The following is a 24,224-nucleotide window of genomic DNA, read 5'->3' on the forward strand; positions in this document are numbered from 1 at the left end:
CACTCTCTCTCTCTCTCTCTCTCTCTCTCGGATGTGTGATATGACTTGGCTGGCTGACGAAGACTGTTGAATGTTGAGTAGCATGCGAGTTAATCAATCGAGTCGCGTGATATGGTGCTGGTGGAGATCGAAACACGTAATATGGTGCTGGTGGAGATTGAAACGCGGATCATGCTGGGTTGCAAACCATCAAACCCAGTTGTAAATGCTTAATTTATGCGTAATGTATATGCTTAAAACGCATTTTGCCAAAACGGAACACAGAGATCGTCTAGTTTGTCCATATGATTTAAGTTGATAGTTCTGACTTTAGTCTTGCGTAAACCGAACATAAAGCATAACGTCAAATGCCAAATTTCAAATTGCGGTTTCTCTTTTCCCCTCTTTGGTTTTAATTCTCTGGCACGCGGAAAAGACATATGGTACATAGATCTTATCTCAAATACGTGGCTCTACAACACTGTCAACCAGACACTCTCCTTTCCTTATCTCTCCTAGCAACTGCCTTTCGTTTCTGTTCTTTGACATAACTCTTAGCACTAGCCCTCCAATCCGACCAACGCCAGCACAACCAACCGTCTCTGATTCTGTCTGAGAAACTCAGCCATGGCTGCTTCAACTCTCTCTTCCCCAGCTCCTTCTCAGGTACTTCTGTTCTTCACCGTGTTATTTGTCGGCACGTCAAGGGCAAAGCTAAGCTCTTCAATGTGAATTGTAAGGAAAAATGAACAAAGAAGTAACGTTTTCTTTAGCCTTAAGATCTCATGGATAATTGAGATAGGCGAATGTGTGCTTTGGGGTGTGCTTTTCAGCTGTTTTCGAGTAAGAATGGTATGTTCTGTGCATCACCATCACAAGCACTGATGGTGAAGCCAACAAAGACATTCATGGTGGGGAAGGACAAGGGAGGGAAGATTACATGCCAAGCCACTAGCATACCGGCGGACCGGGTGCCGGACATGGGAAAGAGGGAGCTGATGAATTTGCTCTTGTTGGGTGCTCTCTCTCTCCCCACTGCTGGCATGTTGGTCCCTTATGCCACCTTCTTGGCTCCACCTGGGTATGTTGTTATCGTGCTCTTTTCACTGGTTTTGTAATTGCTCTGCAACACGATTCTTTAACTGGGATTGTGTTCCGATTAGTTTGAAGAGAATGCGCGTATAGATTCTCCCTTCTTGCCGGTCCGAATGCTCAGTTTGTAGTGAGTTTTAGAAATTTCTCTATAGATTTCGCCTTGAGGACGCTTCATGTAATTGCTCCTACTATTTCGACCTTCACGCGTGTCAAGTGAGTAGAAATTGCACATAGATTCCGCGATGGATTCTGTCGTGTTGGATTGACGTAAATTTAAACGAGTTAATCAATGGGATAGTCTGTGCTTGATGGCCAGTATGGTGGATTCTCTGTCTTAATTAACTTCCCTATAAGATATGTCCGCTCATTGATTTGCTGGACTATCTAGCAGTCTCGACAGTAATGCCTGTAGAATTTTAACGCACTGTGTGATGTGATCATTGTACATATATGCAGTTGATAAGTTAGTCTTCTGGATTAGTTGCTGTTTTGTGCCTGGGAAATATGATGGTCCCTTAACTCTCAGATTCTGACAATTGTCTCTTCTGCAAACCGAGCAGAAGGAAAGGTGCTGGTGGTGGTACTGTGGCAAAGGACGCGATTGGAAATGATGTCATTGCTGCCGAATGGCTCAAAATCCACGGTCCTGGTGACAGAACACTAACTCAAGGATTGAAGGTGCTTCCAATCTTTGAATACTTTGGAAAATACAATCACAATGTTTAGTTACTAGGGCTTTGCTCTTTGGCAATACCTGGTTAACATATTCTGAAAGAGAAAAAATACATTCTGCCGAAAAAAAGGCACTTGTTCTGCAGGACTTTCATCATGCATTGGCATTGGTGAAGATTTTTTCTGTCGGATGTGTATCATGTGTCCCGGATCAGCAGGGTTTTCCACTAAAATCGAAAAGCATCTTTGAGTTACATAGGTTGTTCATGAAAGTACATTATGTTGTGCTGCACAAACTGATCCCTTTTTGCGACTAGTCATATAGTCTCAAGTTGCAATCCAGTTTGGTTTCATTTCCATATGCCACCTTCTACACACTGCCTGTTTCATCCAGACTTGATGCTCCTCCTATTACAGGGGGACCCGACCTACCTCGTCGTGGAAAGTGACAGAACACTGGCGACATACGGCATCAATGCAGTGTGCACGCATCTCGGTTGTGTTGTGCCGTGGAATGCGGCTGAGAAAAAGTTCATCTGTCCTTGCCACGGTTCTCAGTATAACAACCAAGGGAGGGTTGTTCGAGGACCGGCCCCTCTGGTAAAACCCCTCAAAAACTTGCTAATCCCAATATTTAGCTCCTCTGTCACATTCTTAATCACTGTATATGACAAAATTGATGTTTTTGATCCTGCTTTTGGAACAGTCACTGGCCTTGGCTCATGCAGATCTTGATGAGGGAAAGGTAGTTTTTGTCCCATGGGTTGAGACTGACTTCAGAACTGGTGAAGCACCATGGTGGGCATAGAGCCACTTCAGCTATAGCAGTTCCAGTTTATACTTTGTCTTTCAGGCATTTTCGCTTCATTCAGCAAGAAGATCATTGGATGAATCGATTGTTGATGCATGCCCAAAACAAAACTTGCAAGCAGTCATGTTTCATTTCTTATTCAATTGTAAAATGTCATTGTTTTCACAAACTGCGATTCTCTGGGCTGCAATTATTATCTCCAACGTTAATTTTCTATCCTGATGCCAAAAATATGATTGGCCGTCTTCAACAAGTGGATTGCTTCATATGCGCCCTCTACGCTCAACTGGGCTAACGACTTTCAAATCATTGCACTTACGCTTCTTCTCGAGCCACCTCAAGAGATAAGATCTTTTTGCAGCAATAATCATATGGTGAATTCAATAACCCGACTATTACACCTGATATAAGATTAGTCGATCTATGAAAAACCTCGGATAATGAAATCTTCAAGGAAAAAAGCAAACCTTTTTATTGGAAATGAACAGCTTTGTTGAGGGAAACAAGGTAGACTGTCTAGTCCGCCTTCGTCATTGTCATTGTCTCCTCCTCCTTCATCAAGTTTGCCTTCACCGCGTCCCTTGTCATTACCTCCTCCTCCTTCATGGCATCCACCTTCATTGCGTCCTCCCTCATCGCGTCCACCGCCTTCGTTGCGTCTGCCTTTGTCATTGTCATTGCGTCCTCCTCCTCCATCGCGTCCTCCTCCTCCATCATCGCATCCTCACACTCCACTGTCTCAGTGGCCTGCGGAGACTACATTCTATTCATTGGGTCTGTCTGCGGGAAGACAGCTTGGAGCTCCACTCTTACTTCGCTTGGCCTCCAGTGATGGAGCAGGCTCTTCAACACAGCTTCCATCCGGAGAGGAAATTTTGGTTCCATTCTCTGATGGAGTGTAAATGGTTCCTCCATTCTATTCATCGGGGTGGAACACAGCTTAGAGCTCCACCCTTACTTCTCTTGGCCTCTGGAGATGGAGCAGGCTCTTCAGGTTACATGATGGAGGAAATTCCACTTCCGGAATGGTCATCACACACCAATCGTGATCTTGTTGAACTCATGGCTATGTTCTTGTTAAAGCCATATTTAAAACATAGATTGTTTTAATGAAGCATTGATTTTTATGCCTCAGATTCAAAACCCAGATATACAGATTCTATTTTGAAAAAGAGGATTGAGAACGCTACGTTGAAAATTGACTCTAAACGGCAGAGGTTTAGCGAAGAGCTTTCGACTCTCAAGCAGGGACAAGTTATAACCCCAGAAAAAAATGCACCAGCTCGAAGAGTTGTGCAAAGAGATTGAAGAATTGCCTTGAGCTTTTACTTTTGTTAGTGATCAGTGTCTGCTCTTTGAGCCTTTACTAATGTTAGTGATTGAGTCTGCTTATCGGACTAAAAAGCCTTTTTTTTGGCAACTCGAACCTATGCAGTTCTTTTTACTTTTGTTAGTGATTGATTTTTTATTAGCTATTCAGCTCTTTACAGTTTACATGGATTCAACAACAACTTGAACGTTCTTTTACTTTTGTTAGTGATCAGTAGAGTCTGCTTTTAGGATCGAAGGAAACAGAAAGATGGGAGAACATATAAAGAGAAGAAGGGATTTTTCAGTAGAGCCTGCTCTTCTTAGGATGGAAGGAAACTGGAAGACGGAACATATAAAGAGAAGAAGGGCGCTGTTGCCTCCTCTCCTATGCCTTTCTAAATTTGACTATAGCCCAAGGTGAGTAGGTAAGGCATGGGGGAGGGGAGTAACAATGAAGGAATATGAGGCAAATAGATCGGTTCGTGAAGACGTTAGCCTCGGTATTAGAAAGGTAACGTGGTCTTGTTCTTTCATTCTAGGGAAAGCCCTAGAAGTATCACCTAATTTAACCCACTATCTTCCGTTTTATAGCGAAGAAGAAGTAAAAAGAAGTTATTCCCATTTGACCTTCCGTTCATTCGATTTTTGTACCAACCGAAAGATCATGACCCAATTTTTCAAAAAAATGTGGTTCAATTTAAAGAAAAAAGCATTCTACTTCCAGAATGGTCATCGGACAAGGAATATGATTTTGTTGAACTCATGGGTATGTTCTTGTTAAAGCTATATATAAAACACTATAAAACACTGAGATTGTTTTAGTGAAACGCTATTTTGTTATGCCTCAGATTCAAGATCCAGAGATACAGATTCTATTTTAGAAAAGAAAAAGAAAAAGATTGAAAGCGCTATATTGAAAAAGGCACCAGCTCGAAGAGTTGTGCAAAGAGATTGAAAACCTGCCTTGAGCGTTAGTGATCAGAGTTTGCTCCCTTTACTTTTCTTAGTGATCGAGTCTGATCATCGGCCTAAACAGGTTTTTTCTGCAACTCGAACCTATGCAGTTCTTCTACTTTTAGTGACGGTTTTTTAGCTATTCAGCTCTTTGAGATATACATAGATTCAACAGCAACTCAAATGTTCTTTTACTTTTGTTAGTGATCAGTAGAGTCTGCTCTTCGGATCAAAGGCAACTGGAAGATGAGAACATTTAAAGAGAAAGATGAACCCCGCTGCTGCCCCCCATGGGAGTTCGGGCCGTTGTCTCAGTCCCAGTGTGGCTGATTCATATAAAGAGAACAAAGGCGCAAGCCTTTCTAAATTTGAATATAGCCCAAGGTAAGTAGGTAAGGCATGGGAGACGGGAGTAACATTGAAGGAATATAGATCGGTTCGTGAAGATGTTAGCCTCGGTATTACTATTAGAAAGGTAACGTGTTCTTGTTCTTTCATTATAGGAAAAACTCTAGAAGTATCACCTAATGTAACCTACCCTCTTCCGTTTTATAGAGAAGAAGAAGTCACAAAGAAGATATTTCCGTTTGACCTTCCGTTCATTCGATTTTCGTACCAACGGAAAGGTCATGACTCAATAGTTTCAAAAGTGCGGCTCGGTTTAAAAAAAATATCCCATCTCCAGAAAGGTCAGCAGACACGTAATGTGATTTTGTTAAACTTGTGGGTATGTTCTTGTTAAAGCTATATATAAAACACTGAGATTGTTTTAGTGAAACACTAATCTTTATGCCTCAAATTCAAGACCCAAAGATACAGATTCTATTTGGAAAAAAAAAAAGGATTGAGAACGCTATTTGAAAATTGACTCTAAACGGCAAAGGTTTAGCCAAGAGTTTTCTACTCTCAAGCACGGACAAGTTATATCCCCAGAAAAAATGCACCAGCTCGAAGAGTTGTGTGCAAAGAGAATGAAAACCTGCCCTGAGCTTTTACTTTTGTTGCTGATATGAGTCTGCTCTTTGAGCCTTTATTTCTGATAGTGAGCGAGTCTGTTCATGGGACTAAACAGCTTTTTCTGCAACTCGACCCTATGCACTTCTTTTACTTTTGTTAGTGATGGTTTTTTGGCTATTCAGCTCTTTGTGATATACATGGATTCAACGGCAACTCGAAAGATCTTTTACATAAAGAGAAGAAAGTGTAGTCACGTGGGTCTTGTGGAAGAATATCCGCAATGCTGGGATGCAGAACCCTCCGCCCACCCAAGGTGGAATGCCCCGAATCAATTATGCTGGGATGCTCCAATAATCATCTGGTGAATTTAATAACACATCAATTACACTTGATGGAGATTAGTCGATCTATGGAAAAAACTCGGATAATTCAACATCAGGGAAAAAAAAAACCTTCTTTTATTGGAAATGAACAACTTTGTTGAGGGAAACAAGGTAGGCTCTCACATCATCAATGTTCAATTGACCATTGACTATTTTGATGACGCAGGAAACCATTCAACCATCCTTCATACTGCAAATGAAGTTTTCCAGTTCCAGGATTCAATTACAAAGAGCAGTGAAACAATCAATTGGAATATGTCTGGTAGATTACCTTCTCAACAGTTGCAACCAAAAATGCTCTCACACCGAGAGGCACTGTTCTATCAATACAACAGCAAAAGTCCTGACAAATAAAATGAAAAGAAATGGGAAGTCCGCTCATTAGATGAGAAATTAGTATAATCTTTCCTATAGATAAACGAAAGTACGTCCTATCAAAAAAGAAAATCCTGTAGAGAAAAAAAGAAAAATAGGAGAAAATAGGAAAAAAAAAAAAAAGAAGAAGAAGAGGAAAACAATGAACCCCTTGAGGAGACTACCAAACCGGCCATTCACTTTTATTCACTGGAGAATGTATGAGGAGATTGCTGCCTTCTATGGAGCCATAAGACCTTCGATGGTGTAAAAGAGAGACTCTGCCCAATCAGCTTTGAATAACAATGTTTGCAAAGTGTTCATAACATCATATTCTGGATCCAATTTGCGCTGCCATCCCTGGGGGGGAAAACAAAACCTTCTGAGGCATATTTCTTATAAGCCAACTCAAAATATCTCGCCAAGCAAGCATGCTACTGACCAAGAATATATTAATGACATCTTCATATTTGTTCCATAATCATGCTATCAACCAGAGATATGGCTGGCAGTGTCACAGGTGAGAAGGATGCACTTTAATTTTGGAAGAGAGACTAATGATTGCAAGAAAATGCCAAAATTTACCTCCAGAACCAATGTTGTTACCATCACAGTACAAACATTGCCATCAATATTGACTCTATGATGCCTGACATGCTCAAGTAGTTGATGCATGCAATCAGCTGGATGAACATCATTAGCTTTCTGGGAGCCCCAATAAGTGAAAGACATTTCTACATCCTGATAAACCAACATCACGTGTTTTGAAAGATGTCAATATGAATGAGAATAAAATCTACCATCAATCTATCTGCTATTTAAATAAACCAACAGCACATAGCCACATGATCATATGCTCCATAGTTTAACCCTCAAAAGACAAAACCGAAAAAATAAAAAAATTCAGCGACTCTTTGCTTCTGAGAAACCCAGCAAATTAAAATCATGAGGAACTAAAAACTTACTGGCAAGCAATGGCTACATAATGAATACGTTACCTTTATAAAAGCTCTTGGATCAGGGCAACTTTGCTTTCTGGACAATCTCAGTGTGTATTCAGCAGCACTCCGACCGTCCCGAAGGGCTACAGCCTTAAAAAATTCTAGCAAATTTATCCGGTCTCTTTTGGATAGTTCAGCAGTCATTCCCACATCAAGGAAGATGACATGAGGCCTTGATCTGAAGGGTTGCCTGTGTGACAACTTATCACCAGTTACCCGAACTAGAATGTTCCCTGGATGCATGTCCGCATGGACAAAATTGTCGACCTGGAAAAGGGTAAAAAGAACCTCAGAAATGATTTAAAGATCGTGGCTGCAGGTAATAAGTTCCGGTTTAGCAGAAGAGCTTAAAACACAGGAAGAGGAAAAAGAATGTGAACAAGTAGAGAGCTTCCCTACGATGATTCAAAAAGTTGATGAATATCACATCCAAGAGAATGAGGAAGGACAGTAAAAAATATATGAGCTCAAACTTGGGGAAAGGATATTTTAATGGCCAAGGTAACACCCATTGTCACAAGACACTTCATCAGCTAGTTGCCTTAAGTGTTATGAGTTTTGTCACTTCTTTTGCCTCTTTCACCACAAAAGCAGATACATGAAAGCAACCATGCACCCCTAACTCTCACAAACTGCTCAAACCAGTATAAGTGGTCTGCTTTTACCACTGGGCACACAGATGGATAAACACAGAAAGTATCATGCCGTCATGCTGCATGATTCGGATAATATGCAACAGTAATTTCAAATCTCTTCAAGTCAGCAATTGGGATTTCAACTTAGTTCTCTGCACGAATTATGAATCTCATGCTCCATGATGCTAGAAACATGATCAACTAGGAACAGAACATAAAAATTGGGTTAATTTTATATCTGGTGTGGTCCACTAGACTTTAGGATAACCTGCACTTGCATTACTGACTTTTAATTGTTGTTACTTAATGCACTGAATTTTGATTTTACTTGTACTTTGGCTATTGGTAGATCAATTTTCTATCAGAAATCCAATGAGGCTGCCTAAATCTACCGTCTAAAATTACAGATTACATGCCAACAGGCAATCAATGTAGAATTTCAGCAGAAGAGCCAAATTGCATCAATCACAAGTAAATCAAAGTTTAGTGCACAACAGCAATTAAGGTTCAGATTCCCAGACGAAGAATATCCGAAAGTACAATGGCCATGTGTGAAATTTATAAAGAAAAACCACACCAGTCAAAAGATCCTAACATACATGAGCAATAAGATCATATCTGAGTCAAGGAATCTCCTCTAAAAAGGAGATGACACATGTACGGAAATTTACCAAAAGCATCTTTAGAAGAGCATGTGTTCCTATATGCGCAAGGGCACTTTTAATTGCTTCATGCCCTTCAAGCTCCTCAACATAGTGAAGAACACTTTCACCTGGTTCAAAAGTTTCCACTAGAACAGCAGGGTGCACAAGGGGATAGAGAGGCTTGGGGAACGAGACATCCTTCCATTTGCGGAAGTTGTAGATAAACCGGCTCAAATGAGCTGCTTCCCTGGCAAGATCGACTTGGGACACCATGAAGGCAGCAAATTGCTGTAGGCTCTCATCCAATCTCATCCATTTCAAAGCAGGAATGAACTTTGACAATTTAGCGACAAAATTAATTATCGCAAAGTCCCTTCTTATTGCCTCACCAACACCGGGATGCCGAACCTTCACAGCCACCACCATTGGCTTCATCTGTTGGCCAGGGTATCTGTGCTTTAGAACTGCTCTATGAACTTGTGCTACACTTCCAGATGCTAGAGGTTCTTCCTCAAACAATTCAAAAATCTCATCCAGCTTGCGGCCGAATGCCTTTTCAATTGTTTTCTTTGTGTAGGGGAAACTGTGAGATGGTGCTTTTGTATGGAGTTCTGCCAGCTCATTGCAAAGATCTCTTGCAAAAAGATCTGGTCTTGTTGCAGCCCACTGACCCCATTTAATAAATGCAGGGCCAGCCTTCTCTAATGTAGAATGAACTAGCTGAATCCATCTTCTCCTGAACTGCACACCTAGAGTATCTGCCACAGGCGCTATGGATATGCAAGGCCAGAACAGCATAGCTAGATAGATAGCTCTGACAATCATAACAAAAAATTCTAGGATTGAAAACAGAAATGAAGTCAAATAAACACGCCCATCTTGTGCATTCATATACATAGTTCTGCTCGGCAGAATGCGCTCTGCTTCTGCCCATGCTCGCTCTGCCCACACAAGCTCCCCAATTATGAAGGCGATGACTCCAGGAGAAATTAGGTTTGATCGTGTCAGAGCGAGGCTCACAGCACCAGCAATTTTACTGATTAGTGGCAAAGCAGGCCCATTGTTATGATATAACAGAGAGAGCCTCTTCCAAGCAACAAGAGCATGGTTTGAAATGGTAAAGCAGCAACTTACTCCTTTTGCTTTAAAGACTGTCGAAGGGTAATATCCTCTCAACGGAAGGTTATAATCATAGTTAAAGCGGTGGGAGTATGGTTGATGACCAACCTTACAGTAGGTTGCGAGCTTCATCTGTCCTGAATAACTGGTCTTCAGGTATGGAAGCAGGGGACGAGCCACCCTCTTTATATTGTCGAAAACCAAAAATCTGCATTCCCCGAGTTCAAAATTACATAGTTAACTCCAGCAGAAAAGACTGGTACAAGTCACCAAGATTGAAACAGACAAAGGAAATTCACTCCGATCGTAGCAATAATTCCTTCTTCTTTTTATTAGCTTTAGACAAATCATGAGTGAGACAAAGAATGGTCCAACTAGATATGCTATATTAGTTACGTGATTGGCTCACAAACCTCAAGAATGCATTCGCCCTGGAAGTAGACTAAAATGTCGAGAACATGATCCAGAAACATCATTTACCCCAACAGATTATCGCACAGAAAGTGATGCAGGCACTGAATTATGAGGACACCTTATTCAATATCGTTCATCATGGGGGAACAAATTCAGCACGTCCTAACAGATAAGTGATTGTTGCAGAGGTAATCTATATAGGAGGAAAACAAATAAAAGAACATTTGTTCTTCTCCGATGTGTCGTGTTCCTTTACCCATGAGTCGTATTTCAGATTTCACAGTAGCCATCCTATCCAGCATTGCAATCCCGATTTACTTTTCCTTTTTGATTCATCTCTACTAGCAAAGGACCTCGAGAAGTGAACCTTATCGAGAGAGTCACCTTGACATAGCGATTGGGAAACTCGCGATCGATACTATCTGAAGCGGGCAGATGAACCACACCACTTGCTAGCATTTTTCCACAAGGAAGGCGGTCCTCTGCACACCATCAACTGAGGCGCGTCTCAGTACTCGCCGCAGCCATCGGTGGTGCTCCGGCGGCTCATCCCGGCGGAATAAACGCCGCTGGAATCGGTTTCGGAGGCGAGCGGAGGTGGGAACTCGTCGCCTGGTGGATGGGGGTGCTGACGGATCCGGGGAAAGGAAACGGGAATGAAGCATGGATTTTGATGGTTGGCCTTTGTAGTGCAGCGGCGGTCGTACCATGTAACACGTGTCTACTCTGTAGAGGTTTGGGGCCCAATGTAATGGAATTGAAAAATTTTTTTTTTTTGGTCGCCAAATCGAATTAAGTAAAATTGTGTCAAATTCTCTATAAATAAAAAGAAAAATTTTCAAATAAGGACTCAAGGTGAATCTTGTTTCAAATTAGAGCATAAAGTGGCATAACATGTTTCAAATAAGAGCCTAAATTGGCCATGGTGTCTCAAAAAAAGCTTGACCTAAAGGGCTTTTTCGTCATTTTTCCTTTTAAGTTTTTCTTTTTTTATTTTTTAAATTAAAAAAATTTTGACGCAAGGGTGAGAGGGTGCCCCTCCTTCCTATGGCCGTTGCCCCATTGTCGGTGGGGGTCGGCGAAAGCCAGCCGGGTCAAAGGAACCTCGACTTGGGTCCGGGACCCCACCGACTAGAGGCAAAGGGTGGCAACCCCCAACCAATCCAGGGCGGAGGTGGCCGGTCCAGGGAGGAGGTAGCCTGTCCTCCCTTGGTTAGGGTGGGGGCCAATGAAGCCCGTCCATATTCGAGAGAGGCCTTGTTGGCCTTCGTCGCCCCCTCCCCGATGGTGCAACGACGGCCCTATCCCTCTCACCTCTTGGTGTGTAGTTTTATTTTTTTAATTTTTTTTAAAAAGGAAAAATACAAATAAAAAAGAAAAAATCAAACAAAGGAAAATGATGAAAATGCCTTTGAGATCAATCATTTTTTGAGATTTTATGGCCACTTCAAGCCTTCATTTGAAATAAGGTTCATTTCAAATTTTTTTTTGAGAAAATGATGACACTTTAGGCCCTTATTTGGAACAAAGTTTATTTCAAACTTTTATTTGAGAAAACGAAGGCACTCGAGTCCTTATTTGAAATTTTTCAAAAAAAAAAATTACATCAAATTGATATGGTTGAGGTATACGAGAAGCGAAAAGAAAAAGGTAAATGTGCAAAAGCTCAAGATCAAAATCGAGAAATGTTTAGTTGACGTGTAAAATGTGCACTTTTGCAAGACATATTTAATTTAATAAATTCTTATCCAATTATTCAAATTTACATTTCTCACGCGAAACGCTAAAAAGGGAATCGATCTATAACGAAAGATGAACAAAAATAATCTCTATGTGCATGAAAACTTAGGAGGATAAAAAAAAAAAAAGGGAGAGATTGAGAGTCGAGAGATTGAATAGGAGCAAAAAGAAAGTTGTTTCTTTTTATCTTGTCGAGAAGGTTTGAACATAAAAAACTGAAAGAAGAAATCAGAGGAATTTATGCTTTTTTTTTCCTCTTCTTTGGAAACAAAATGACAGGGAAGTATTGAGTAAACACGATGGATGGAATTGTCCCCAAATTGAAGAGATTTAAGCCCAATGGAGAACTTCTTATTCCTTGTTATTCTCCCGGTCTATTTTCTTTTTTGTCTTTCTACCACATGACTTCATTTTGATAGGAGAAAGTGTCAAAAAAGTCATAAATCTAATGCAGTGGTAATTAGGAGTGGCCTTTCCGGACTTTTTTCTCGCCATAGTTAGGCATGTATGATATCGGTGGTTAAATTAAAAAAATCGCTTGTTAATTGCATTCTATAATAGTTTCAAGAGCTCAAATTAAAGAAGTGACATTTTTTTCACTGAATTTTACAAGTAATGTGAATTGTGGGAATAATTTGTCGATTGAGAATTTAACGGTGAAACTGTTCAATCTGACGCGAGACAGACCGGGTCTTGATGTACTTATATTGTATTTATGTGCGTATATGACAAAAGCACGAATATAAAGGAAAATATTGTATTTACTTTCTAAAACCATTTATCAATATCATTTTCTCTTTTTTCGTTCGTTGTTATCGCACTCTAGATATCGCAATAGACAACAACAATAGTTTGATCAACTGATTTCCAAAATGGATATTTAAGAATTACAACCATCTCCTAAGTCGACATTCACGAGTCGACAGGCTCTTTGATTGCCAAATGAGATATTTAGAAATGATAACCATCTCTTGAGCCGCCATTCAAAAGTCGACAGACTCTTACACTTTCTGGATTACGTGGTCCAACGAGACAACATATGAGTAAAATGTCAATGCACCCCAGTTCGGTTATCGACCGAGAAGAAGAGGCACTGTCATATCTGAATTTTTTGAGATTAAACAAATCCCGGACCTATTGTAGTGGTGTATAAACAGTGTTAGATAGCTTCTACCTACATTTGTGGCAGTACAAAAGGAACAATTACCGTTAATGAGGGCGTGTGCCTAGTCCCGAATCGGCTAGCCAAATTTACCCAAATAATATTATAATTCAAATAATACTAGTATACTATGACAATATATATTGAACGTACTATGTACAATCTTGGATATTGGAAACAATTATCACGCTCGTGTCATTTTTCTTATTCGAAATTAATTAATTCAAAAGTTTGCTTCTTTTCTGTATTTTTCCCCTTTTAAAAAAAAAAATTGATTGACAAAAAGGGCCTGGTACGTGGGCCAGCACGGCCCAGTTACGAACAGTCCTACATGTAACACAGTTTTGGCATCGGCCACATCTGTTTTTGGGTAATGAACCTTGATGGGCCTCAAGCCATTTGGGCCATGATCCAGCAAGAATTTGGACCGGCCTAAGATGGGAGCTCAGTTATTTTGCTGAACTTTTGAGAAAAGGCCTCCTCTCACATGCACCAATTAATTATGCTGTCATTAAGTGTTAATCCTAGTCTATAGAACCAATGACAGTCCATGGTAAACATACAAGGCGCTTGATATGCATTATTGAAAAGTGCCACTAGGCAATATTGTTAGCGACACTCTCATCTTTGCACATGTTTTTATCTCCGAGACATTGGGAAAATTCTCCTTACAAGATATATTGAAAGTCTAAATAGTTCCGGTAGCTATACGAAGTGATGTTACAAATTAAGGAAAATCATATAAATGATTTATGAACTTTGGCCTAATGTGTAATGTAATCCGTAAATTTTACTTTGTTTTTTGTAATATTTGAACTTTAGCCTAATATGCAATATCGTCCCTAAACTTTTAATTTATTCAAATTAGGAAAAACGTAACAAATGATTTATGAACTTTGGCTCAACGTACAATGTAATCCCTAAATTTTTAATTTGTTCATTGTAGCATTTGAACTTTAGCCTAATGTGCAATGTCGTCCATGGAACTTTTAGTTTGTTTAATATAGTCCCTAGACTTTTGGCACATATTCAATTTAATCCTTAGATTATATAAAAATGTTTAATGTTATGCTTGACCTTAAACTAATGGAAGGATAATATTAAAAATTATCATATAATTCAAAGATTACATTGAGTATGTATCAAGAGTTCAAGAACCATATTGAACAAACTAAAAGTTGATGGACCATATTACACATCGAAATGAAGTTTAAAAACCGCTTTATATATTGCACCAAAGTTCATGGACCGTTTGTGTCATTATCCCTTCAAATTAATGATTATTCGAAATTAACTAGAAGCTTAAGAAGTAGTATATTTAATTGTTGACTCAATAATGAGAGCTTGTGAAGTTGTGATCCAAGTTGGATGGCATTAAGTTGATTTCGGGGTCTTCTCCAGCGGCTTGAGTGAAAATAAGCATCTCAAGCGTACAATAAAGTACTTCGATCAATCTTTTGAAATCGTAAGAAGAGACAAGAAAATCACAGTCAAAATCGCTGGTCAAAATTGGAATTGGGCACGTGTCGGGAAAACACGGGCTCAGCGAGTCAGGGCAAGCGTAGAGGATTGTCGGGATCCACGAGACGAGTCAACGTTAACAAAAGGCAAAGAGATCGAAACGTAGACGCAACTTCAGACACCGATTTAATTCGTGGCTTTGTCCTCTTTCTTTTCTTTTTTTTTTTGCAATTATTTTATCCCACATTATTTTCCCCCCCACTTCCTTCTGTCCAATCACGTACGACCTTACGAAGAATTTTACGTAGACTTTAATCACTTTGCCACGTTCTTTAATCCCATTTGCAGCCGGAACTTTCACTGTTTCGTCTCTGCCCGATTTCGGATTACTTGCGACATTTGCATATATCTCTCTCTCACACTTTATTGAAAAATGAAGAAAAGTTGACTTTGGGATTGCCAACAGTTAGACCACGTGCCCTAATTCCATGATCACTGTTCTTGGGAGACTGGCAAGTACAGTCCAAGTTGATAAATGGATTGTTTCTCCAAGACTTAATATTATTCAAATCAAGAAACTAAATTTCGGCTGTAGTGACGGAACATATTCTAATTGGCCTTTCGCGAACATGCTGACAACTTATTGTTGAAGTAGGTCCGATAAGCATCACCATTTTGAAATTGCCTTGAATCCTTCGAAGCGACTAAAAATTGAGTCACACGTATCACGTATGGTTTGTAAAGAACACAAAATCACTCTACGAAGTATACTCGTTAGGTGGAGTGCGTATTCACTAGGTTGACAAGCATGTAATGCAAAATCATGAAACTTAGAGTCCCTGTTACAATAGAGAAAATTAACCGATATACATCTTATTCAGAACTTAGCCGATATACAAATGCAACCACCCAAATATAGAATGGCAAATAATTTTCTTTCTAGACAACCATCTACATGGATGCATAACAAACGTATATTTCGACGTTGAAATAATTATTTAACAGCAAAACGCTTGTTATATTAATAGAACATTTCAAGATCTTGTTCGTGTAGGGTTTGGTTTGATCTATTAACGGCTCATTCCTGCTCAGCGTGACAAATCTAATATATAGCGTAAACGAATTGACTCCATATCTTGATGAAGATCTTCTCCAACTCCATTGCTTGAGCAATTTTGACGTATATCATTAGAATAGCTTATCTTTTTTCTCCCATGAAATAGCGGTGGCGCCCCATACGTCCATCAAAAAGCTCGTCATGTTGATTAATTTGTCACCATACTAAAAGTTCAATAATATAGAAAACATTGCGTGAAAGACAGGTCCCAGTAAGCAAAAGTAAAGATTGTATGAAAACTGAGAAGTTACTGTCAAGGGTTTGATTAATTCAGAGACTTGACATCTATGGGTGCCACAAGGCGAATTTGCGTGCTTACATAATTCCGTTGACATAGAAGCTGTTCGGAGCAGCATCATACAGAGACGGCATAATGTGACAACCGTGACCGTCTCTATCTTCTTTGTTGCAGCCACTGAGGTACGCCGCCGATGTCGTGGATGATGAATTCAAAGTGAGGGAGCTAGACATAGGCGACGAAAGAGATGACGAGCCGAGACCGAAATTTTGGACTTTGTTGGCGTCGTTTGATTGAAAAACAAGGTGTCCTGACGAGAAATGGTCAATGTTGAAACGACAGGAAACGTCGAATCCATGGTTTGGCAGAGAAACTGAAGTTTCATCAATGTTAATGTGCTGAGGTTGAATATCGCCATCAGCTTGCCAATAGCTTGGAATAGAGTTCTGGTGGCAACTAACGAAATTACTAGGGTTTGATGGGGGTATTTCCCTAGCATTATTCGAGTGCATGGGCCGGTTTTCATTTGGGAAATGAGCATTGTTTAGTGGGTTATGGAGCTGGTTTGCTAGCAATGAATATTGGAACTGCTCTAGAACTTGTGGGGTGATTTCTAGGACGTTTTGCGGCGCTTCTGGGCTTTTGAAACTTGAAGAGCAGAGAGTGGTCGCCAAGTCTAGGAGGTCCGGACTCACGGCATAGCCATTCATGTTGAGAGCGTTCGGTGCGTTCATGAATTGGGAACAGTAATGAGCGTGGAGAGATGAGGTGAGGAAGGAGGATAGATCGAGAAGATCGAGGCGCGGGGCGTGAGTCACAGGGTCGATTCCCATCTTAAGCAGCCGTTTCTTGATGTGGGTGTTCCAGTAGTTCTTGATCTCGTTGTCGGTCCTCCCGGGCAATTGAGCCGCGATAGCCGACCACCTGTCCAAGAAAATGAAACCTTAGTGTTGACCAAACATATCTTAAGATCCACACATGGGATTATGGTATATTATTCATTGAAAAGGGAATATAAAAACCAAGAAAGAAGAAAGAGAGGTGGGATTATATTTATGATCGCAGTCCAATAATTTGCATGAGAACAGAAATCGCAAACTCTTTCCAAAGTCATTCAGAAGCTCAAGGAGTCCACAAGTTAGGTAATCCATGGAAGCACCCATGGAAATTGCAAAAAAACAGAAATCCTTATATGTGTTCTTACTTGTTGCCCAAAACACCATGCAACTGTATGATGGCCTCTTCCTCCTCGAACGTGAACCTCCCACGCTTGATATCGGGCCGCAGGTAGTTCGTCCACCGCAGGCGGCAACTCTTTCCACATCTCTTGAGCCCTGTTAATCACATAAGAAGCGAAGCTTGATGCGTCAACTATGAACAATCATGTACACAGCGTCACTTTGGCGTCCCAACATGAGTCCATAACTTACCTGCATTTCTCGGAAGGGTCCGCCATTTTCCGTGGCCGTGTTTCTGAATGTACTCGACCAGTTTCTTATCTTCCTCCGCCGTCCACGGGCCCTTCTTCAATCCGTTCTTGTCGCAACACGGAGACTTTCCCATGTTGTGTGAGAATAACTCGCTCTTTCTCGACGAATGCTGCAATTAGAGAGAGAGAGGGAGAGAGAGAGAGAGAGAGAGTCTCGGGGTTCTTGAAACAGGAGTGATTAAAGTCAGTGATGATTAATTGAAGGGAAGAGATGTGTATATAAATAGGAAGGGAGGATAAGGAACGGGGTTAAAGTCAATCGGATTCGGTAATCAGAACCGCCCTTTGTTCACCACTAGAGAAACGTGTCTTCTCTCCAGGAACAAGGCTCCGGGCTTTAAATACATCTCTCCCAGGAAATTACCGTGTAAAATAATCACGACGCGAATGATGTGCCCAACATGTATATACTAAGTATTCTTCCTCCTAGGACACATCTTTTTTTTTTTTTTAAGAATTCACCGATCCTTTTCCAATAGTCTCGATTTATAAATTTTATGGCATATACAATTTCGATTTCATGGCAATCAATCTCAGTTCACTAAAAAAGCAAATGCATCTAATTAGAAGCTTAATCGAATGTTTTCTTTTACCAAACTACGTCTCCTCAAACATTATCATAGTTTGATTACTTTACTAAAATCCGAGACTACGGGTCTTAGTAGAAAAAGTTAATAATTAAGGTACAATCACTTCAGACAAGATCTTTATCGAGTCATTATATATTGCTTTACTCTTGCGCGTTTTCAGTGCATCTAAGTTCTTAGATCATGTAAATATGAGCCACGCGTGTAATTCGTCAAAATCAAGAATTTAAAGTCGCTCCCATCAAATTTGAAAATTTCTTTATAACAAAGAGAGAGAGAAAGAAAGAGTTGCGATATTGTGCTGTGTCGAGTGGCGAATGGTGGAGTTTGCACTTTGCGCCCTCAACAAGACTGGCTTCTTGTCGTGTAGTTTGATTAGACCACCGGTTTCGATTCAAGAAGCGATTGACGCACACGCACACGCACACGCACAGTCGAATGACGCAAGTAATTTGCATTCTCGAGGCACGTATCGTAATTAACGTTAGGGTGCCACGTGGATAGACAGTGTAACGCAAAATCACACGACGTGCGTTCAAATCATAAGCAGTGCATGGCTCGGAGCCGATGAGCCAAGTTGCATGAACTTTGGATCAGGCCATCTCGCGAGTCACGGCTCCTTTTCTGGTCGATTGACCAGGAGATCTGGGGACCTAAAACTAAGCACCCCGGACCTCGTCGATCTGACTTGTCTGGATCGTCACGGGCAACGATAACATCCATACAGTCGCTCATGATAATTTCAGATTCGTTCACGCAATCCCTAAAAAATGTGTTACTATAAAAATCACTAGTAAGTATTATGATTAGGTGTACAACTATAATGAAATAAGAATATAAATGCGAGAAAGAAAAATCGAAACACAAAATTTATCTTAATCCACCTTTAAACTAGGGTCACATCCAACAATACATCCCTATTACAACTTTCAATTACAAATGAAAAAAATATAATACTTAGTAGCTATTCATAGGTCCAAACTTAAATTACAAATAAAATGAAAGTCTAAATTATAAAAGCCCTTTAACGGCTCATAAGAGGGACTCATATGCTTTCTTATAGATGGAAAATATGAACCATACCCTAACAATAAGCAATATTCATTACTTACATAATTGGAATTCTCTTTCGATGTGCTACTTCTCCGATAATCGACTATTTGAATGTACGAGAAGATTAAGCAAAGACTCAACAACGATACCAAAACTAATAATTTAATCGGTTTGTCAATAAGAGATCAAGCGCACAAGTCCTTTCTCACGTTCATTTCCTTTCTAGATGTGATTGTTATTCATGAATTTCCTTATAGAATTGTGTTGGATATTAACTTGACATAACCCCGATGACATGACTAACGAATCCTGTTTAATGCACTCGTTGAATTCTACTTTTAGGTGTTAGAAAATTAGGATAATGAACGACTAAAAAAGCAGGCTCAACAGTTGTTCTACTTGGGTTTATGTCGATTCATTGTCCACGGCTTCATTTCTCTCGGCCTACTATGTATTTGTCGATGGCTCTCGGTAATGCCGCTCTCTAAGAGGAATACGCACGTGAGAATTTTATTAAACTATGCCGTATTTCTTTTCAAAAGGTAGGGAGGTTTCGTTTTCAGTCCCTTCTTTTCTCTTTCTTTTTCCCAACACTTGGAATGAATCCGTCAGGACTTTGATTCCGGTCCAAGCTCGCTCCCATCACATGATGAAGACATCATCATTCAAAAGAACCTCATTTGCTTTTTGCTATTTCGGGTTAAAACTCTTTGAGGAAGATGCACGTTTCATATCCTCGACAAATCTAGTTCATGCATTCGACAGCTAGATTTACTGGCACGCGTTTATCTCGTCAAAGCGTCGACGAGAGTCTCATACTAGGGTTGTAAATAGCAACACGTGCTGCAACTTTTAAGCCCTCCCAATCAAATCATCACCACAGCTTTCAGCCCTAGGAAAACTTGATGTTGGTCCAACTCCTAAGTTCGAATCAAGATGGAGATGCTCATCTTTCAAAGTGAAGTTGAAATGGGAAGATGCCAAACTGTCCGGTCATATGACAGGCCGATGCTCAGGTCTATGGTTGTCCACATTAAGAGCATTGTACTAAGATTCATTTTTTGGCTGCCAGGTGGGATTGATAAGGATAAATAGAGTGCCCCTGGCCATTCAATATCAATCCCCACCTAATTTTTCATGATTGGGATGGAAGAACATGACAAGGGAAAAAAAAAAAAAAGAGAGTACAGGAAAAGAGCATCCAATCCATATGACCATTGACCATCACATCCATCTGTGATGCATGATTTTTTCATCTTTTGTCTCAGACTGTACTGTTTTATTGCATGGTTTTTTGGTTGCTCGGTCAAAGTTGAATTCGAAAGTCTATTCCTCACATCCAATTCTTATCGGATGATTAGGGGTATGGCCCAGGTACATGTAAGTGGGGAGAAATTATAACTTGAATTTAGTATATGAACTGAATTGAACATGAATTTAACAAGATCCGAACGATCACATTCAGTTTAGTAAATGTATTAGAGGATCACTGAATGCTTGCTAGCAGCTCAAACGGTCCGAACCAACATATTGTATGGAATTTTCCATAGCATCACGTGGGATTCATAACCGAGAATGATGAGCCGGTGCGCTTGTTTGTACCATAAAGATAAGCTTGCCATGTGTTGTCACGCGTGATCTAGGACACAAATTTCAACTCTACCTGCTGGCTTTTAGCTAGGATTATTTCTTGATCTACAGGAATTTTCACTGTTCTGTTCATCCTCCGAAAATAGGAACTCCCTAGCTGGATCTGAACAGCTTCGAATCATTACAGTCTCGAGGCAAGAGATGAACATTTTGACTAAAGACTCAAGATGCTCACGGCATTATGACCGGTGATCACTGTTGCGCATGTGCTCTTTTAATTGCTGTCATATGATCCCCTCAGTCAATCTTCAAGTGCCGATTCATGTATCAACACATTAAATTGCTCCTCAGTTTTCTCTGTATGTAATTGAAAATATATGCTGCACGTATTTAATACACCTCTTTGACTAATCACATGCAAATATATACCACATATTGCTCCTCAGTTGCCTCTAGGCTTACCCAACTATTTTGCCTTTCTGTTAAGAGAAATGCCTCTAGGCTTACCCAACTACCTTGCCTTTCTGTTAAGAGAAATGTTTCCATGACGGTAGTAGTAAGGGAGGTACAATCTCAATCGTAGATCCACATATCATCACCGCGTATTTTGCATAAAACGGTCATTGATCTGGGGATTGTGTAGTCAGAATTAATCGACAAGATCGCCGGATTGTCACATTAGCCGCTTCCTTTTGTTAATGGGTTAGCATAGAAGGGGCAATAATTAATGAGTAGACATGTCTAATTATGTTGAAAAAACGTCTTCACAGTGCTAAACAAGGCACAAGATGTTTGTTTTCCATAGTCAAACATTAAAACCCTTATGAGATGAGCAAGATATATTGAGCTCAATTATACATGCTTAGTTATGTATGTCATGTATGTGTCAAAAAAGAATACATGCATGGTGTCATGATAAACGTGTAGTTCCTATTTGAAAAGATATTATTTATCCTTAGTGCATGAACTCCAATGGAAAAAAGGCTACAATTTCCTCCATCCTGTTTGGAGAAAATTTTCTCCGACCAGAATTGCGGGAGAATGCAGCCCCATGACAAAATATCTTAATGTTGGTCTTGTTCATTGGTTCCACGTCGAAATCTGTTGTTATTTCTCTTTCAAAGCTGCTGCTATGGCAGTTTAACAGTATTGTTATGAGAGCATTTCCCTTTCTCTTTAACCTACAAATCAACAAAGTAGTTAACAAGCCAATCATTTTTAAAGCTACATGTGTCATTTTTTGGTCATATTCTATGAGGGTGTCTATCCTACCTTTCGTATTGCAACATCATGACTAACTTTTCTTCTATTAAGCTTCATTTGTTTCATGGAAATTAACTTCCCGAAAAACGTTTTTCGGATTTTTCAGCGTTTGGTTCGCGAAAAATGAGCTATTTTAGAAAAAAAAAAATTCCACCCATGGAAGAAGCCCCTTAAAAAATAGAGAAGAGGAAAACATTTTCCTCATCTTCTTTTTTTTTTGTTAAATTTGCTTTTTCTTTTCTTCTTTTCCCTTTTTCTTTTCTTTTTTTCTTTTCTCCTTCTTCCTCCTTCCTGCTTCCTCTACCGATAGCGACCTCGACGACGTCCAGCTGCCGGGCGATTAGCCTTAACGCAAGCTAGAGAGCTCGAGGCTCGGCCAGTCGCGGGCTCACCCGTGTTAAAGGAAACAATGACGTATCTTGATTCAACTACGATTTCTCTATCGCTTGCTTATCAATCACAATTTCATCCGGCTACAATCTCTTCCTTGATTGTGCATCAAGCACAATTTCAATCAGCTGCAATCTCTCCACCAATTGCTTATCAATTAAGATCAATTCTTTCCAAAGAGAAAAGATCATGATCGTATCATTCATTGATTCTATAACTCTAGCTTGTATTCTATGAAGACACTACATTACATAGCCGATGTATGTATAAAAATCCTATCAATGAAACACAAAATACATATCGACAATCGCCACCCAATCTCTTCTTGTTAGTTTATTATTTTTGCATGGTATCAGAGCCATATCGTGCAAAAGCATAGATGGCAAACGAATCAGATTCATCCACCACCCCACCTTCCTCAAACCCTACCGCTAGCAATCAAGCAACAAGCAACCCAATCCCAAGTATTGCTAATCCAACGGACCTGATTAAGGATGTTGTCCCACCGTATCCTCTCATCCCTTCCATAAGAGGCTCATCGGGATCAATCACATGTCCCGCGGTTGGTCTAAAATTAACCGGAGATAATTTCATCATATGGAAGGCACGCCTCTTCCCCTTTCTTCGAGCCAGTCAATTGTGGATAGAACCGAACCATGCCCTCCACACACTATCACCGAAATCGGCGAGAATGGTGCCACCAAAAGTTCACCAAATCAAGCATATGAAACATGGTTTACCCGAGATCAAATTTCTCTCGGATGGATTCTCAATTCCATAGCCGACAACATTGTTGCATAGCTTTCCAATTTAGACTGTTCGGCAGCCGTGTGGTCCTTCTTAGCTCAACATGTGCGGCATGTAATAGTGCCGGTGCCACACATCTACGAGTGCAACTTCGGACTCTCCGCAAGGGAAATCAAACAATCACGGAATATCTTCAACAAGCAACCTTCCTTGTTGATCAACATGCCTCGATTGGTGAGAACATCTCTTCACAAGAATATCAAACTCACTTGTTCAGGGGGCTCGGAGCAGTATATCAAAGTTTAGCAGTGTCGATCTCCGTTCAAAGTCGGTACCAATCTCTTACACATGAGTCTCTACATGGGTTGCTCTTGGCTCATGAGGCACGGCTTGATTTGCTTTAGCCCATCACCTCTACTCCAGCATCGTTCATAACGCGGATAGCACACCAAGCACCACAATAGGTTCCTTCTCATGTGGACAGGTCACAATGGCCTAAGCAACAATTTTCGCGAAGTGAGCAGCACTTTGACCCACAAAATTCAGCCCCAAATTACTCACTAAATGCAGATAATTACATAAATTAAAGAAAGGGCAGTGTTCAATATCAACTATGCAATCGCTTTGGCCACTAAGTCAATGTGTCCCGTGATCATGGGCCTCCGCCCTAATCTTTAGGTTCGGCACCACAGCTCCACATTGCTAAAATTCCATCGCCACCATCGGTCTTTTCGAACCCGTGGTATCTAGATTCCGGTGCAACACACCATGTCACAAACAATTCGCCTCAATTGTCCTCTCTTCAGCCCGACAACGGCAATCAACATGTTACCATAAGTAATGGGTCTAGCCTCCCGATAACCCATACAAGTACTCTTGTTTCCCAATATTTTCGTTTGTCTAATGTCCTAGTTGTTCCCTCTATAAAGAAAAACTTACTTTCCGTTTGTTAATTTTCATAGGAAAACAATTGTGATTTCATTTCTCACTTTAATTGTTTTACGTGAAGTGCCATCGTACGGGCAAGATTCTCTTCCAAGGGAACTTTAATCGAGACT

At 40.3% G+C, this 24,224-nt stretch overlaps 3 protein-coding genes and 1 long non-coding RNA gene across 6 annotated transcripts in view; 1 reads left to right on the top strand and 3 right to left on the bottom strand.

The window, feature by feature from the left end:
* The window catches only part of LOC125313821, a 28,154-nt gene extending 9,239 nt beyond the window's left edge, over positions 1 to 18,915 (bottom strand). Inside the window, exons 1-3 of the long non-coding RNA XR_007197484.1 lie at positions 18,903 to 18,915; positions 4,439 to 4,441; positions 4 to 26 (exon numbers count right to left, since the gene is read on the bottom strand). This is a non-coding gene — a long non-coding RNA (uncharacterized LOC125313821). The remainder of the gene's footprint in view (positions 1 to 3; positions 27 to 4,438; positions 4,442 to 18,902) is intronic.
* Positions 495 to 2,644, top strand: LOC115755666 (cytochrome b6-f complex iron-sulfur subunit, chloroplastic-like). Its single transcript, XM_030695149.2, has 5 exons — positions 495 to 645; positions 813 to 1,060; positions 1,635 to 1,752; positions 2,164 to 2,346; positions 2,453 to 2,644. The coding sequence occupies exons 1-5, from the start codon at positions 607 to 609 to the stop codon at positions 2,552 to 2,554; spliced, it is 690 nt and encodes a 229-aa protein (XP_030551009.2). The 5' UTR covers positions 495 to 606; the 3' UTR covers positions 2,555 to 2,644.
* Positions 6,220 to 11,022, bottom strand: LOC115755662 (probable serine/threonine-protein kinase abkC). 3 transcript variants are annotated; one of them, XR_007197446.1, is made up of 6 exons: positions 10,714 to 11,022; positions 8,824 to 10,123; positions 7,515 to 7,784; positions 7,102 to 7,257; positions 6,434 to 6,876; positions 6,220 to 6,352 (listed from the first exon to the last, which is right to left on the bottom strand). XR_007197446.1 is itself a non-coding variant. In XM_030695141.2 (5 exons), the coding sequence occupies exons 1-5, from the start codon at positions 10,719 to 10,721 to the stop codon at positions 6,757 to 6,759; spliced, it is 1,854 nt and encodes a 617-aa protein (XP_030551001.2). In that variant the 5' UTR covers positions 10,722 to 11,022; the 3' UTR covers positions 6,399 to 6,756. The 3 variants fall into 3 exon arrangements, 2 of the variants coding, with proteins under 2 accessions (XP_030551001.2, XP_048130265.1); XM_030695141.2 differs by lacking the exon at positions 6,220 to 6,352 and having other exon boundaries at positions 6,399 to 6,876; XM_048274308.1 differs by lacking the exon at positions 6,220 to 6,352 and having other exon boundaries at positions 6,399 to 6,876; positions 10,329 to 11,022.
* Positions 15,965 to 17,704, bottom strand: LOC115755647 (transcription factor MYB74). Its single transcript, XM_030695120.2, has 3 exons — positions 17,478 to 17,704; positions 17,252 to 17,381; positions 15,965 to 16,971 (listed from the first exon to the last, which is right to left on the bottom strand). Exons 1-3 carry the CDS (start codon positions 17,608 to 17,610, stop codon positions 16,125 to 16,127), a joined length of 1,110 nt encoding a protein of 369 aa, XP_030550980.1. The 5' UTR covers positions 17,611 to 17,704; the 3' UTR covers positions 15,965 to 16,124.
* Positions 18,916 to 24,224: the final 5,309 nt, after the last annotated feature.

The sequence above is a fragment of the Rhodamnia argentea genome, chromosome 2 (genome assembly GCF_020921035.1).
Source record: "Rhodamnia argentea isolate NSW1041297 chromosome 2, ASM2092103v1, whole genome shotgun sequence".
Taxonomy (NCBI): domain Eukaryota; kingdom Viridiplantae; phylum Streptophyta; class Magnoliopsida; order Myrtales; family Myrtaceae; genus Rhodamnia; species Rhodamnia argentea.